Genomic DNA, 17,389 nt, shown 5'->3' on the forward strand with positions numbered 1-17,389 from the left:
CTGCTTCACAGAGACGAAGGGGCCGGGATACTGATTGCAAGCGGGATTTCAGGATCAAAAGTTTAGAGAGATGTGTGGTTTAAGGAGAAGGGTTTTTTCTGCTATCAGAAACCATAAAACAACTCAACTGAAATCTAAAGACTGGTCCATTACAGTTTAACAATAAACATTTCCATAAAAAAAACATTGTAGGTACTCAACTACAAAAAAATAAAAAAATAAATAAAAAATAAAAATTGGGATGGCTTCCCAGTAAATATATTTAGGAATAATTATAACTAGATACATTTCTTTTTATACGGGAGCCCCTTAAGGTTCATTGTGGTGGGAAAAAAATCAGAGTGAGTGAAAAATTTGGGGTGGGAGGGGAAAAAAAAATATTGCATTTAATTTTTTTTTTGCGTTCCTCTCGCAAAAACTTTTGCGTTCTCTCGCAAAGATATTTCGTTTCCCTCGCAAAACTTTTGCGTTCTCTCGCAAATTATTTGCGTTCCCCGCGTTTGCGTGCGTTCCCTCGCAAAACTTTTGCGTGAAATGATCGCAAACGTTTGCGTTCTCTCGCAAACCAGCTGAGTGTCGGACAAACACTTCCTGTTTACTTTACAGCTGTATGGTTTATACAGCTCCATAAGTTCACAATGAGCGGTTTTCATAGAGTTTTGTTTTGAACTTGGAGAAATAGTCAGTGCATGCTTTTTGGGACATACTAAAACGCTTAATGTAAAACACTGTGTGGTGAGCCGTGGGAACGGAGTGAGGCCGGTGGAGCACCTGCGCCATTCACCGGTGTGTCCCGCGAAGGAGAACTGAAGGGAGGGGACTGATGACAGTGTGGACGTAGAGGACCAGGCTCGGACTTTATTTTGTGTTTGTTCTGTTTGTGTGCGACAGTCCGTCCACGGTGGGGCTGTCACGGGCTTTTAGGTATAATTTATTTAAAGTTTTGTTTTGAATGTTCGCCGGTTTCCCGCCTCATTCTTCCCGTGACTATAACGTTTGTTACACACTGGATGACTTAATTCAGTACACGGATTACACACCATATTATTAAAGTAGACAGACAAGCAGAATTGCCCAGAATATGAACGTAACCTGGTAAACTGCACCTTAAAGCGTAGGCTATTCCCTCGTAAAAAGAAAGAAAGAGATTTATTTTAAACTTGGACCCAAGTTCAAATAGGCTACAGTCAATTTTGCCTATAGTTTTAAGACATGGTTTTGGGACATTCTACCCACTTTGTGATGTACCTACTATAACAGTGGCATTGGGGCCCAATGTGTAAGGCCCTAATAAATACTATTAATGCTAATAAAAATTGTAATATTAATAATACCTTAATAGCTATCAGTAAAGCAAATAGCCCTAATACAACGTGATTCCCCACAAAAAAAAACCGTCAGGATTTCAAAGGATCCTTAGGGAAGCTGGACAAAGACAGTATAGGGCTATATTTAAACCAAAATATGGTAAAACAGTTTATTAATAAAATATAGCCTATTATGCTCACAGGAAAAGCATAAAAGCCCGAATAGCTAGAAACAAGCCAAAACCTAAATGTAAAGCGAAACTGGGGCTCACGTACAGCTCTCTTTCATCACAAATCCAAATTTTCCCATATTCGCAATGTATTTGAAAAAAAACATAATGAACAAAAATGTGCCGCACTGGACTGGGCCGGACAAAACAGAGGTGGTTTTGCGAGGGAACGCAAAAGTAAAAAAATATTTTGCGAGAGAGAACGCAAAAAGTTTTGCGAGGGAACGCAAATATCTTTGCGAGATGCAAAAGTTTTGCTTTCCGAGGGAACGTTTTGCGAGAATATAAAATTATTTTTTCCTCCCACCCCAAATACTCACTTTTATATATAAAAAAGTGAAATTATTAAAACCATACACCTTTTTATATATAAAAAAGTGAAATTATTAAAACTAGATACATTTGTTTATTCACTGTATAGTTTTCTTTCTTTCTTTCTTTCTTTCTTTCTTTCTTTCTTTCTTTCTTTCTTTCTTTCTTTCTTTCTTTCTTTCTTTCTTTCTTTCTTTATATTTTCTATTGGGGTAAGAAAAATGAACTTAGTTCTGGATATGTTTACTGAACACTTAATATTTTTATAGTGTAGTTTCATTATTTTATGTAGTTTTGCTTCCCAAGTAAATTAATCTCCTTTTAAGATGCAAATACTGATCAAAAAATATTTTTTGCAGTGTTAATAAAAACTGCTTGCTGTGAGCAATGTTGTTGCAGCATATTCATAAGTTGTGCAGTGTTGCTCTTTTCCACTTATTTTAATTGCACACGTTTCATAAACCTCATTCATCACAGTGCTGTGCTGTCCGCTTTTGGGACGCTGGGAGGAAAAAATACTAAATTATGACTACTGCACATACATATCGTGACAACATGGACTGGTCATCAGGCTATTATTGATATAAAGTTTTTGAAATAAGGAACAGAAAAAGTGCAGATGATAAAACCGTTGATTTATGAACGGCAGGACAGAGAAAATAAAGCTGTCAGACAGTGACAGTTGACCTTGTGGTCCGTCCAAGTTCAGGCCGAGACTCTTTTCATCCTGCAGGAAACTCTCATTTAGGTGAAGTCACAGTAAGTCATGGTTATGATTTCTGAGCCGCTGTGTCAGAGGTGTCATGTGAAGAGCTGCACCTCTGCTCTTGTTATGGGCTTCAGATAATGTCTGTGATGTGATGAAAACCTGGTGTGTAGCCATCAACCTGATCTCTTCACCCTCTCAAACTCTATAAAAAAATAATACTAAAAAAAAAGCCTTTTATAACACCCACATGTGGCAGCGCAGAGCACTTTGAGTGAATCTCACCAAACCTGTCAGGAACTCAGATCACATTTCAGCCCAGAAACAAATTGTGTTTTAAATTATATTCGGCATTGAAATAATGATGCATCATGACATTTTAATGGCAATTAAGCATATTTCCTTTCCTTTCTTTCTTTTTTTTTATTCTCATTATCAATACTCAATTTTCATTACTGTTATAAAAAAAAAATACTGTGATACACTATATGTTTTATTAATCAGCACAAATTAAAGGCAGCACATCAAATATTACCAACCATATTAAGCAAGTTATGAAAGTCAATTTATGATCATTTGTTTAAAAAATGGCTACATAAATGTCACTTTTGGTAAGGAAATAATAAAAGAATATACATATATAAGATGATTAAAGTGCCTTTACCAGTTGTCACATTTAACCTGTATTCAAGTAATTTAAACAATATATAATTATTTTCTCATTATATTTTGTCATTATTGCATTTTATTTTATCAATATTTTTATTTTATTGTTTTATTATTTGCCATTCAGATGTTTGGGGTTATATATACAGTACATATACATTATATATATATATATATATATAATATATATATATATATATATATATATATATATATATATATATATATATATATGTATATATATATATATATATATATATATATATATATATATGTTTATTTATTTATTCAGCAAAATGGTCATGAAATTGATCAAAAGGGGACAGTTTTAGACATTTATAATACATTTATAATGTTAAAAAATATTTCTATTTAAAATAAACGTTTCTGAAGAACCCTGTGACACTAAATAATCAGAATAAATTATATTTTAAAACATATTACAATAGTGCAGTTATTTTAAATTGTCATACTATTTCACAGTATTTTACTGTATATTTATTAAATAAATGCACTCTTTGTGAGCATAAATTATGTCTTTTACAAAAACAAAAACTTACTGACCCCAGATTTTTAAACATGCTTAATTACCATGAAAATAATTAAAAACTGTTCTTGACAGGTTTTATGACCCGTTCACATTTCATAAAACTCTTCTTGGCGGATTCAGCGTTGTCACTGATAATACTTTGGAAGTCGTCATGCTGAACATATATATCTTAACTCATGGGTCAAACTTATCCTTGCCTTTGAATGTATTATATTTTTCTCTTGAAATTTCTGTCTTTGAAGATGTTTTCTTTTGTCTAACATAAGCTCATTAGTTTGCAAATTGGGCAATTCAGCCTTCCAGCAGAAATGACACCACTGCAGCAAAGCAGAGCTCAGTTTTGGCACATCTTTTCTGGATTAGACTGAGACACGTCTGAATTTTCTCTCTCCTCAGGTAAACCCGTGATGATAGTGACCGAGTACATGGAGAACGGCTCTTTGGACGGCTTCCTGCGAGTGAGTGTGACACACTGAGCACATTTAATGAGACTCCATTATGTATGATCAGAGGAAAAGCACAGAGGGCTCATCTTAAAATCATTAAAAAACCCATCTGCGTCTTAGCTTCTCCTGCTTCCTCTCACAGTACCTGCTTATCACAGCATGCCTGACATTCTCCCAAGCTCTCTGAACATTTCATTCTCATTTATACAAATAGACACAAATTGCTCTCCGCTGACTCACCTATTTCTCTCTTTGCTGTGGAGAGATTAGATTTTCTTTAACAGTGCCTTTGTGTTCACAACGTCGCCCAAATTCATCACATTCGTATTCGCAGCCGAGGCCTCTTTAAATAGACACTGACATTACCTGTGTTTCAAACACTTTGTAATGTCAGAATTTCACTTGAGCTTGTATCCACAATGGCCTCATTCTCTCACGCAGAACAGACCAGGCTTGTGTTCAGAAGAGAGAGCGGATTCGCTCGCACTCAGACCCAAAGTGGCACTGGGGAGACTGGTGCGCCGCCTGCCAGCCCGGCCGTGCCAGTTAAACAGACTGGGCATGCTCTGTCCTTCAGATGACTTCCTCTTTGCCCATCGCTCGCACTGCGAAAATAAACAAGGCCGTGGGACGGCCCATCTGAAGAGTGCTGATAAATGCGCTAATGAGCTCATTAAATGGGTCAGCTTAACCTTTGGCTGCGGCCGTCCTGCCTTGGCTCTAATATACCTGACATATGAATTTATCAGCCTTGTGTCATTTTTCAACAGTTTACCACCAGCAGCGCTTGCCAGACAATCTGCTATTTGGAGAACAAAATGAACACGCCAGACTTTGATGCATTGGGTGGACCTTGCACTCGTAAAAATATCTGAAAATGTGGAGCAAATTCATTTTTGTTCAGCAGTGAATCTATTGAGAGACTCCACTGCACAAAGAGGTCCAATGTAGAGTTTCTAAATGTCCAGCGATTTAGATTTGGGCAGAACACTGAATAATAAATATACAGTGATTGTAGTGTGCAACATTTGGGTTATGGGAGTAAAAATCACACTTGTTTTCTCAATTGAGTAATTCATTTCTAGCCAGAATGTGCAAACCTTTTAAGACACAATGACAGTAAGCTCTGGCCTGATATAGAAGCCACAAATTGATGTGTTTTCAAAAAAAAAAAAAAAAAAAAAAAGAAAGAAAGAAAATGTTGAATAGTGGAATTTATAGTGGAGAACTACATTACCCATAATCCTGAAGAAATATCCACCAATCAAAGAAGTCAATGTTACCAGAGAAACTCAGCACAGTGTTTGTATAACCTTTTTTTATATCATAAGTCTCTTCTGCCCACCAAGGCTACATTTATTTGAGCAATAATACAGTATAAACAGTACAATTGTGAAATATTATTAAAATAATTAAGTTAAAATAACTGTTTTCTATTTTAGTATATTTTAAAATGTAATTTATTCCTGCGAAGGAAAGCTGAATCATCAGTGTCACATGATCCTTCAGAAATCATTTTAATATGCTAATTTGCTGTTCAAGAAACATTTTTCTTTTCTTTTTTATCAGTATTTGAAAACAGTTGCACTACTTAATATTTTTGTTGAATCCTTAAATATACAAAACATTCAAACAAACAATATTTATTTGAAATAGAAATCCTTTGTAACATTTTAAGGTTTTTTTACTGTCATCAATTTAATGCTTCCTTACTGAATAAAATATTAATTTTCTACAAAAATCACATTGACCCAAAGTTTGATTGTTAGTGTATATATAATAATATTTTGTAACAAACTTTAAATACATATTACATTTAAAAGTGTTATTATTGATAATAATTTAAGTGCATATCAAATACTTTAATGTCCATTCAAAGTTTGTACTGTTGTCAGAAAAAGAAAGAAAGAAAAAAAATCCAGAATCAAGGCCAACGAAAAAGTGGACACTAACGGCTCTATTGAAATGAGTATGCAAAGGCAGATTATTAAAACAACCTGAGCAAACAGGGAGTGAGTGAGCAGGACCTGTACGTGTGTCTGCACAGGATCCCACTCCCAGAAACCAGAGAAAAGTCGCAGTGTTCTGCAGCAATTTCCTGCGCACTGCAGCCTGGCCTGCACTCTATCAAAGAGATCTGTCATCCTCCCTCCAACGCGTTTCCTCACCACTGCTCATGTCACTATTATTAGCAAGCCTTTGAACCTCTCGGAGCTCCTTTCTCTTCCAGGTGGTCCAGGGTTTATTTTCATCCAAACCTTGTTTGTATGCAGTACATAAACACTCACATAGAAAGAAAGTGAAAATAGGGTGGACAGAGACACGGAATGAGAGGGAGACTTGCATTGAACAACTAGAGGAACAGTTCAAACAACAATAATGATTTTGACATTGTTTACATCTCATGTCATTCCAGACCTGCTTGATTTTCTTTGTTCCGTGGAACACAAAAGCAGACAGTTTTGGAGGATGCACTGATGTTTTTCTATGCAGTTGGATTGAATGGGAACTGGAGCTGTCAAGTTCAGAAAACAAAACAAGTATCGTGAAAGTTGTTCATATGACCCATGCTATATATTGAAGTCTTTTGAGATAATAAGAGCTTTATGTGAGAAATAGACTGAAAGAAGTGATTGACTGAAACATCTTTGACATCTGCCCTAGCTTTTCTTGGTGAGTTTATGAAAGTTTATGAGAGAAGTGAATTTGTGAATAAATCATTCAGACCAGATTTCTGAAACTGGATCAAACGATTCGTTAAAAAAAAAGAAAAAAAAGAAAGAAAAGGAAAGAAAGAAAGAAAGAAAGAAAGAAAAAAAAAAAAAAAAATACCTAATAAACCTGTTACCCTTTTCCCATATTCTATAGTTATCATATGAATTCAGAAGATTTGAAATATAATGCATGAGTCCTACAGACTACGTTCATAATATTTTAAAGTGCTTTAACATACTTTTTAAAAACTTGAAAGTCCCAGTTTGCATCAGAGTTAACTTAAACTAAAACCAGACGTCCAACCAACGAACAAATATTACTAAAACTAAATACACAATAACTGATATAATATAAAGCATTACATTTAATTAAAAAAAAATACATTTACACTACCAGTCAAAAGTTTTGAACAGTAAGTCTCTTCTGCTCACCAAGCCTACATTTATTTGATCCAAAGTACAGCAAAGAGTATTTTTTTTTAAATATTTGTACTATTGTTTTCTGTTTGAATATATTTTAAAATGTAATTTATTCCTTTATTATTTATTTATTATATATTATTACAATTATTATTATGTGAAAACAGCTGAGTATCATTTTTTCAGGTTTCTTTGATGAATAGAAAGTTAAAAAGAACAACATCTGAAATTGAAAACTTTTGTACCATTATAAATGTCTTTATCAATACTTTTGATCAATTCAAAGAATCCTTTCTAAATAAAACGATTAATTCCTATAATTTCTCTCCACAAAAATAAATAAATAAAATTAAAAAATGTAAAAATTGTATTCTGTTCAAAAACTTTTGATTGTATTTCAGATAGCCTAGGCAGAATTTCTAATTTCCGTGTAGTTTAAGTACCAAACTAACTAATAATAAAACTTAGTAAAAACTCATATAGCCATGTTTAATGAATGAATGAATGAATGAATGAATGAATGAATGAATGAAACTACTAAATATTTCATTAAATTACAAAAATAAACTCCTCAAAACATTCACAAAATCAAAATTATATAACAAAAATATAATAATAAATCGGTGAAACAAATAAAAACACTGGTTTGCGTTTATTTGAACTGCTTGGAAAAGAGTAACCAGCACATTCTTCAAAATGTCATCTTTTATGTTTTATGGAAGAAATAGAGTCAAACCAATTGCATGAAGATGAGTAAAAGCATTTTTGAGAGAACTATTGCTTTAAGACTGCAGATTGCCTGTTTTTGGTATAGAAGCCATTTCTCCAGAGCTCCCTAACAAATCAATGCTATCTCACTCATCCGGCCAGTCTCTCCCTCTCCTGCTGAAGCGCTTCCTCCCCTGGTGTTTATCTCCAAGTCCTGAGCATATCATTCTTCGTATAAAAGGCCTATTCACACGTACCAGTGTAAACACCGCAAGCCTGCCAGTGGGCTTCAGTTCAGATATGCAGTCAGCGATGTGTTCTTGTGTACATCCTATTTATATTCTTCAACAAGTTGCTGCACACCGTGGACTAAACCAGAAAAAAAACAGTCAAATGCTCCAATTTATTAAAGTCAAAGATCTGCTGCTCTCAGCAAAGCCATTTCATGAGTGGTTTTGAGTTAGATCATGACAGATGACTTTGGAAATGTCAGGCAGTGTTTTGAGATATGAGTCACCAATGTTCCATTGTGTTTTATAACCCGTTGCATGACTTATGTTTATACTTATGTAGATATTAAACAGCGTATTTGATTTTTTCCTTCTTCCCGTCTCTGTCAGAAACACGACGCCCAGTTCACAGTGATTCAGCTGGTGGGCATGCTACGTGGCATTGCATCTGGTATGAAGTATCTGTCGGATATGGGTTATGTGCACAGAGATTTGGCCGCTCGGAACATCCTGGTCAACAGCAACCTGGTGTGCAAAGTGTCAGACTTCGGCTTGTCCAGAGTGCTGGAGGATGACCCGGAAGCCGCCTACACCACGAGAGTAAGTCAACACCAACACGAGCATCTGACATTGGTTAAATGGGCTTGATTAGGTCAGAAGAACTTCAGAAGGAATCTGAAAGAATATACTATAAAAATGAATTTTAACAACTACTATGCCTCATATAAAAACATAAATGATATGTATACTACTCACTCACATATTTTAATCAGCTCAGAAGTCAAATGAAATTGCAAGAACAACTATTACGCACTGATATAAAATGGATTTATATGCTTTATCTGAAGTCATATACCATAATACTTAAACTTGCCATTTTTTCGAAGCTTAAAAATGTTTCAGTTGCCTTCTCAACTATTTCAAATAATATGTCTACTGAATTTATTTGTCTACTGAAGCTGATTTGAAGTTGAGAGGATAGAGGGATGTATACATATACACTGTCTTGCAAAACTTTGGTAAATGTATTTTTTTTTTTTTTACAGTAAGGACAGTGATATTGTGAAATATCATTACAATTTAAAATAAGAGTTTTCTTTTTAAATTTAAGGAATTCTATTTTAATTTAGAATTGATAATAATAATTATATATTGATAGAAATTATATAATATATTTAATTCTCTATTAATACATTTTATATACAGTATTTTAATTTTATAGTTTTGAAAAAAAGTTTTTTTTTTGGTTTTTTTTCAAATTAATACTTGGACTCACTTATATTGCATGTCTTTAAGTGCTATGTACTTACTATTATTTAATTTCATTTAATTTCATTTTTCTTTTAACATAAGTGAATAGTAGTTAAAGACTCCTAATATAAAGTGGGACCATATTTTTTCAGGATTTTTTGATGAAAGAAAGAAATCTTTTTGTGACTTTAAAAAAAAAAAAACTTACTGACCACAAATGTTTGAACAGTGATAGATATATGGATAGATAGACAGACAGACATTTTTGTGTTCACATAGCAAACAAAATTGCTTCACAAGGTTTAGATTTGTGGAATGAGTAACTGTCTTCACTTAGAACATGTTTTAGTGCTTTATTAGCAAGCCTCAAACTGAAGGTTTTCTCTCAGCCATGATTAGACCCAGACGCAATCTCTGCTGATTCTGTGGAATGAGTCTAAACATGGTAAAATGTGTTAAACAGGGTTGAGAGGACTAGACTCTTTTAGCAGCTGAAAACATCAGAAATGAAACAATAGGGACAGGCTATGTGAATGACCAGCTTCCCAATTCTGCAGAAACCTACAAAGCAAATTCCATCTGGGCCAGACCATGATTGACAAGCTCACTGTCTCCTCTCAGCCAGCATGTCTGATCTTCATTCCCTGGAATTAATAACCATATTCGTCACTCTCATTCTTAAGAGCAACATCCATTATCAGAATAGATAACTAATGCATAAATACACTTAGAGTCGGGCATAAATCCACTGCTTGTGAGGCTTTAAGAGATATTGCTGCTTAAATTACCAATACAAGTGTCACCTAACATAAGTGTTACAATGATATATGGCATATGCTGGGGAGGGGAGGTCCAACATGTTATTAGTTAGATAAACCTAAATTTGTTGGGTTTTACTTGTGTCTGACAGCCAACGTAAATGTATGTTTTTACCGTTACAACTAGACCCCGCACCACATCATCATGCAGCTACGAGAACCTCGAATCCACAAGAATGCTGGCAACTTTCGCCTTCCCTTTCTATTAAACCCAAAGGATACATCATGTCACATTTTACATTCATTAGCAGTGATCTTGCAGGGACTGTTTGTACGCGCTCAACAGGGAGGCCTGTGCACAAGTGGGTTTATTTTTTAAAGGCCTTGTGTTTGGAGAATGTGGGGTAGGAATTGTGTGACTTGGCTAGGTTGCTGGTTGGCTTTGGCTCTACCCTGTTCTCCCTCAGTCTACCTCCTTCTTGAAGGTTGAGTGTAGAGTTACCCCAGCAGCCGAGCAGAGTAAATACAACGCTGATCCTCAGAGAGAGAGAGAGGACCTAAGCATATGAAACAAGCCCAGCCAGCTTTCAGAGATGAGGACAGGATCGATGAAGGTGGTGGCATACCAGAGCAAAGATAGAATAGGTGGAGGAACTGGACCACTTGTAGAAAAAATTAAATAAAAATCGGTGGTTTTAGGAAGTCCTGCCTTTTAGAGCCAAACGACTCTTTCAGTTGTTTTTTTTTTATGCCTTTAAGGGATAGTTCAACCAAAAATTTAAACTCTGTCACCTGTTACTTGTCTATATGTTGTTCCATGTGGTTTAATGAAACCTTAGAAATCTCTGTCCTTCCACTGAAAGTCTATGTAACCAGAAATTTGAAGCTTCAAAAAGTTTGTAAAGACTTCATGAAAGTAATCTATATGAATCAAGCGGTTTAATCCATGTCTTCTGAAGTGATATATCACTTTATATGATGAACACATTTTAATTAGGTGCTTATTCACATATAAACACTGATTAATGCACATACATACTCCACAAAAGCGGGGTTATGTAGTGTAGGGTTACTGCATAGAAGAACCATTTTTTATTCCCCAAAGACTTAAGACTTTCTTAAAGGAACCTTGTTTTGTTTTGTTTTGTTTTGTTTTGTTTTGTTTTGTTTTGTTTTGTTTTGTTTTGTTTTGTTTTGTTAATGTGAAGAACATTTTTATGGATTGGAAAGATTCTGTGGATGTTAAAGGCTCTTCATTGAACCAAATAACCTTTATTCTTATAGTTAATCAAATATTGTAAATGGAAATTTAACCATATTTAATTTACATGCTGTCTTTTCTTTGTAGTGCGAAGACCATACTAGATTGGCAAATCTAACCATGATTTGCTCATAATGCTGTAAGAAAGGGGCCCGCATAGAGCTAGGGTCCCTTGCATTGGTGGTGCAGCTAGAGGTTGTGTCTATATCACATCAACACTGGAGCTGTACAGTCAATTCCACTAACACAAACAAATCCTAATGGCATCTCAGAGCTTGTTTCAAACTTTGAATTTCATTCATTAGACGGCCCTCTAAGAAATCCCCCTTCACCCACTCTGACACTTTACATATGGCCTGCTTTAAACGCCAATTCATACAGATTACATGATTTGGCATGTGAACGTTAGAATACATGTTTGTTACTTAACTAATAGTAGAAATATGTGTTTGGATATTGTCACAGATGGCAAAATGTTTCCTTGACAGATGGATTTTGTGTGTTTACAGGGTGGCAAGATTCCAATCCGATGGACCGCGCCAGAGGCCATCGCCTATCGCAAATTCACCTCGGCCAGTGACGTATGGAGCTACGGGATTGTCCTATGGGAGGTCATGTCTTATGGAGAAAGACCTTATTGGGAGATGTCCAATCAGGACGTGAGTAGAGCGGCTGTCAGAATAATCAAACGTCTTTCTTGCAAAAATAGATCAGTGTGACATATGTTTGATTTGATTTGAAGAGTCTTTTAAAATGTGCCTTTTGTATTCCACAAGAGAAATTACATCTTAAGGGGCTGTTCACACAGATCCTGTTTTTCCATTCTACTGCACTCCTTTTCTATTGTTTTTCTATGTAAAGGTGCTAGACAGATGTGTTTGACCATTGCACTTGTGTATTGCATCTATTACAGTTTCTCACTCATTGCACAGCATTCTAAAATTGCAGAATTCTAAAAAGTTACAAGTTCAACTTTTTAAAAAAGCATCTCACATTTTTTAATTAACCATGATTTACTACAAATAATAAAAAAACAAGGTTACTATAGTTAAACCATGGTAACTACAAATTAACCATGGGTTTGTTATACAAAGTATCATTTAACCATGGTATTTGTAGTAAAACTGTGGTTATACAAATGGTAATCAATACACCAAAACCTGGTTACTATACTTTTACTAAAATAGACCATGGTTGATTTTCATAAGTGGTGGCCATTCGCACATAATCCTTTTTTTTTTTTCAAAGTAGTTCAGGGCAGAGAAATGGGGAAAAAAGGCAAGGTCTTGTTTTTTAAAACTTGTTTTCCATCTTATTTACATTAAACTTATTTAAACTTTTCAGAGCACTATGTCATGTGTGAGGTGCTGCAAATGTCATACATGTCCGTCTAGCATGTGTTTACACAGAAAAACAATGGAAAAGTAGCACAGTAGAATCGAAAAACACATTCTGTGTGAATGGCCCCTAAGAGTTTGGAACAACAGTGAGTGAGTAAATTGTCCTGTCTTGGCAAACAATATAATTAAATTAGCAAGATTTTCCATGTTCAGCCAGCTACCAAGCTTGTTTTGCATGGCTAGACTATTCATGCTGCTCTTAATTAATGAAAGTGTTAGCTAGCTAAAGATAGCTTCACAGAGACACTCAATGAGCACTCAATGAGAACAAGAGCCATGTGTGGAATTGTGGTAAATGTGTAGTGGTTTGTTATGAAATCTTGTTGTGTTGACATTGTTATTAGTTCTTTAGCGCTGACCCTGAGCAGTGCCCTCGTTGCTGCAGTTCAGTAACTTCACCCTGAGTAAATAAGGCCCTGAGAGTTTATTTGAACTGGTTTATGGCAGCGCTGATGATCGAGTGATGAAAAGCAAAAGGGAGTTACAGATCTGGAGCACTTATGAGGCAATTGATTTTGTGTTGTTGCATGAACGGAAGTGCTTTATTTTTGTTTCATCCTACTGGATGGTGACAGTTGGAATGCGTGGAAGAAATATGTCCTGAGGAGCTCAAAGGACAGGAAATTGAACAAAATCATTAGCTAAACTGCAGTGCCTCATCTTTAAAGAAATACTGTAGTTCACCCAAAAATCCAAAAATGGAAATTCTGACAGAATTTACTCACCTATGTTGCTCCGAACTTTTATGTTATAGTTTCTTCTGTGAAACAAAAAGGAGATGAGAAGGTGTGTTCACATTTATGGCTGTTCGCCAATTTTCATCCAGTCATTTAAATCCAGTCATTTCAATAAGAATTAATGAGTGATGGTGAAAAATTTTCTAACACAGAAAAATATCCCCATTTTGCAACAGATTCATATCGAAGACAATGAAACTTTTTTGCCCGGAAAACTTTGCTAATGTGACCGCACCTTCAGACAGAATGACAGAACTTAACAATATTTCCTCATGTGCCTCAGGTGATAAAAGCAGTTGATGAGGGCTATCGTCTTCCCCCACCCATGGAATGCCCTGCCACGCTTTACCAGCTGATGCTAGACTGCTGGCAGAAGGATCGGAACAACCGGCCAAAATTTGAGCAGATTGTCAGCATCCTGGACAAGCTCATCCGCAACCCCAGCAGTCTCAAAATCACGGCCAGCACCACGTCCAGGTATGTCACCCAGGAGGACTGGCTCTGGACCGAGCCCTAGATGCTTATTCTGATCCCAAATTGCTGTTTCTTTGCTTCGAATCACGTTCAGATCATCTTCCCATGCTCCCTAATGAGAGGAAATGCTCTCTCTTTCTCCTGAACTCTAATTTGTATCTTCCCCTCAGGTCAAGATTAATCACACACTCCTACAGCTGGTCACATACCGTTATGACTGAGTTGTTCTTGAGGCCTTGTTATTTTCTGCAGATTATTTTTCTAGACAAAATCGGTTTATTTTTGGAGCCAGTTTGCAGAAACAGTCCTTAGTCAGACAGGCAGTGTTTGTGATAAACATTTGCTGACATCCTGTTTCTCTACTATACAGGATGTAGTGCTAATGTTATTCAAAGTATTATACACAACGTGGTCAAAAGTTAACACCCCTTCTGGTTAACGGATTTGCCAAGTGATTCCAGTGAAGTCTTACTCATGATATTCTAGATTTGTGTACTTTGTGGTAAACTGTTTGGGAAAGGTCCTTTTCCTGTTCCAGCATGACAGTACTCTTGTGCAAGGTCTGTTTTGAAAGGAGTTGACACTTTGCGGTGTGGAAAAACTTCCTGCACAATTCTGCCCAAAGTCCAGACTTGAACCATCCCACTGGACACCTTTGGGATGAATTGGATTGGTGACTGTGAGCCACCAGTATCACCCAGTGTCAGTTCCTGACCTCACTTTATGCATTTTTGACCATATATATTATTTGTATTACAAGGCTTTTATGCATCCTGATGTTACCAGACCGCGCATTCATCTGCCAAAGCTATGGTCAGATTTGCCAATCTAGAATTGAGAACAGGGTGTTCTACGGGGAGTATCTGGCAGTACTTCACGGTGTCTGGCAATTAATATTTCATCTCAAAATATATTTTTTTCAAAATAAATACCTACTGTACTTTCCTCTGCTGCAATAAGACTCAATTCACTAGAGGGTTCGTCTGTTACGGGTTGCCCCGTGTGGTGTGGACGTAAGTGGTACAACCAGTAGCTCTATTATTATGAAGTATGTAACAGTGACTAATGGTTTCTTAAGAAAGTGAAAATGGGTCCCAGGGAGTTAGCATGTAATTTTCCTGATTGGCTTTTAACATGGCCGACTGGGGTCCAGTGCTGGACCCAGGTGATTTATGGCTTTCCGGGCGAGGCACACTCTGAGGTTCCGCTGCCGCCGGTCTGCAGTCACAGCTGCGTCCAAGCCCTTGCACCTCATTTATCTACATGCCCTGCATGCTAATGGGGCGGCATCCCAGCTATTCTCATGGATGGACCCTAGGCCTAAAGGCCAGACCCAGAAAGAGATGGCATGCAGATGCTCGGAAGTAAAATGTCGGCACTCTCGGGATGAGAGTAGGTGCATGATCCCAGAGCCTTTTCACAGCAAGAGATGCATTCTTGTCCGTGACGAAGCTACCCAGATGTTTCTCCGTGAGGAACGTCCGCCCTTTCCCATCCCTAGAGAACTTTAAAAACATGATACTAAGCAGCCTCGGTTATTTAGAGGTCACTACACCAGAGGGGAGAGAGGAAAGCAAAAGAAAAGAGAGGGAACCAGCAGAGAGGCCAAGTGTTTACCTCTCTTCTTCCTCTCCCTCTGGCCTGTTGTGCTCCTGTCCACTGATGCCTCAGATCTCTGACGCCAGCAGCTGATGCCGTCAAATGTTTAACCTATCACTTCTATAGCCTACCCAACAACAAAGATTTTCTTTTTCACATTGTGAGTTTTTGATAAGGATGCAGCTGCACATCACAACAATGGTTTTCCTCACTGCTTTTTCTTTCCCATGTTGACCTTTGTAATTACAAATACAATTTTTTTTATATCATATTACCATATTGTAGACTTATATAATTTAAGTAGCTGAGTGAATCAGTTAATTGTGATTAATATTTTCTTTTTCCCGCATTTAACATGGTAATAAATGTGTCAGTTCCATTTTAATGAAAGAACACTAAATAATAGGCCCAATGATAAATATTAGGTTCTGCAGTTTGTTTGGGTGACATTAATTACATACATTTATACTATATTAAACAGTTTTCACATTGAATAGCATTGGAAATACAAATATGTAAAAATAATAAAACAACTTGACCATATTTTGTAGACATAATTGACTGTGATTTTTTAAATTAATGAATTAATTTATATAAAAATAATAATAGTAAGGTAGAACCCATTTAATTAAAAGGATTATAAAATACTTTTTATTTACTGTTTTTATGTGCCATAATTTAATTTTAGAATTTAGTTTAATGCAATTCATTTTTTTTACTGTTTGTTACTAACTGTTTGTTTTGTTTTGTTTTGTTTTGTTTTGTTTTGTTTTGTTTTGTTTTGTTTTGTTTTGTTTTGTTTTGTTTTGAGTGGGGGGTTATGCTCTGCTTTGTTTTTTTGTTTTGTTTTGTTTTGTGTTTCGTTCCATTTCATTTGGTACTTGCTTTAAGACTAAATGTAAACTTGTATGTGAAATTAGATACAGCAGTGCTGTGCAAATAGTTACAAGATGTAGGTTTGATGTTAAGTCCAAAGTAATCTTCGCTGTCCAATCCTTAAATATAACAGTCTTTTAACAAAGCTGCATCACATTTAGAAAGGTTCACAAAACAACTGGCACATAAACTGTGCTTCTCAAACTGTGAAGGTTAGACTAAAACCATCAAGACATTGTTAAAAAAAAAATTCAACCACTCTCTCCTGACATTAGGAAAGGATTTCTAAAGATCCTGAGTGCATCGGTGCAGTACTTGCAGACAGCTCTATTCATTGAGCTGTGTCAGCACTTACTGATCCTCTTTGCCCAGTAACTTGGATCCATTCAGTATTCTTTTCCAGTCAACTCAGCGTACATTATTCTAGTAAATTCATCACACAGTAATGGAACAATGGGAACAAGTGGATCTGAGTGCACTTCCTGTTATCTTAATTTGTTTATTTACATGAATATAAAAAGCAGTCCTCCAAAGGAATTGTAATCTCATTTCTGTCTGTTCCCCTGGTTCTGATCAGGTGCTATTGGACCTGAATTGTGGATTTCAGATGCTGTGACATGATCACTTGTTTTTATGATTTATAACATCTATCTTTTATCTAATATGCACATACATTGTTTGTCAGAAACTGCAGAGAAATCAAATGAAGACCTCTGAATATCAGTAGCTTTAAGAACTACCTAA

The 17,389-nt window shown here is 35.9% G+C and overlaps 1 protein-coding gene across 1 annotated transcript in view; it reads left to right on the forward strand.

Annotated features, from left to right (window-relative positions):
* Positions 1-17,389, forward strand: part of LOC109098602 (ephrin type-A receptor 3-like) — a 123,459-nt gene that overhangs the window by 95,432 nt on the left and 10,638 nt on the right. The window contains exons 12-15 of the mRNA XM_042730766.1: positions 4,168-4,229; positions 8,680-8,889; positions 12,069-12,218; positions 13,980-14,173. Of these exons, the coding sequence (XP_042586700.1) occupies positions 4,168-4,229; positions 8,680-8,889; positions 12,069-12,218; positions 13,980-14,173 (616 nt within the window). The remainder of the gene's footprint in view (positions 1-4,167; positions 4,230-8,679; positions 8,890-12,068; positions 12,219-13,979; positions 14,174-17,389) is intronic.

Source organism: Cyprinus carpio, chromosome B9, assembly GCF_018340385.1.
Source record: "Cyprinus carpio isolate SPL01 chromosome B9, ASM1834038v1, whole genome shotgun sequence".
NCBI classification, from domain to species: Eukaryota; Metazoa; Chordata; class Actinopteri; order Cypriniformes; family Cyprinidae; genus Cyprinus; species Cyprinus carpio.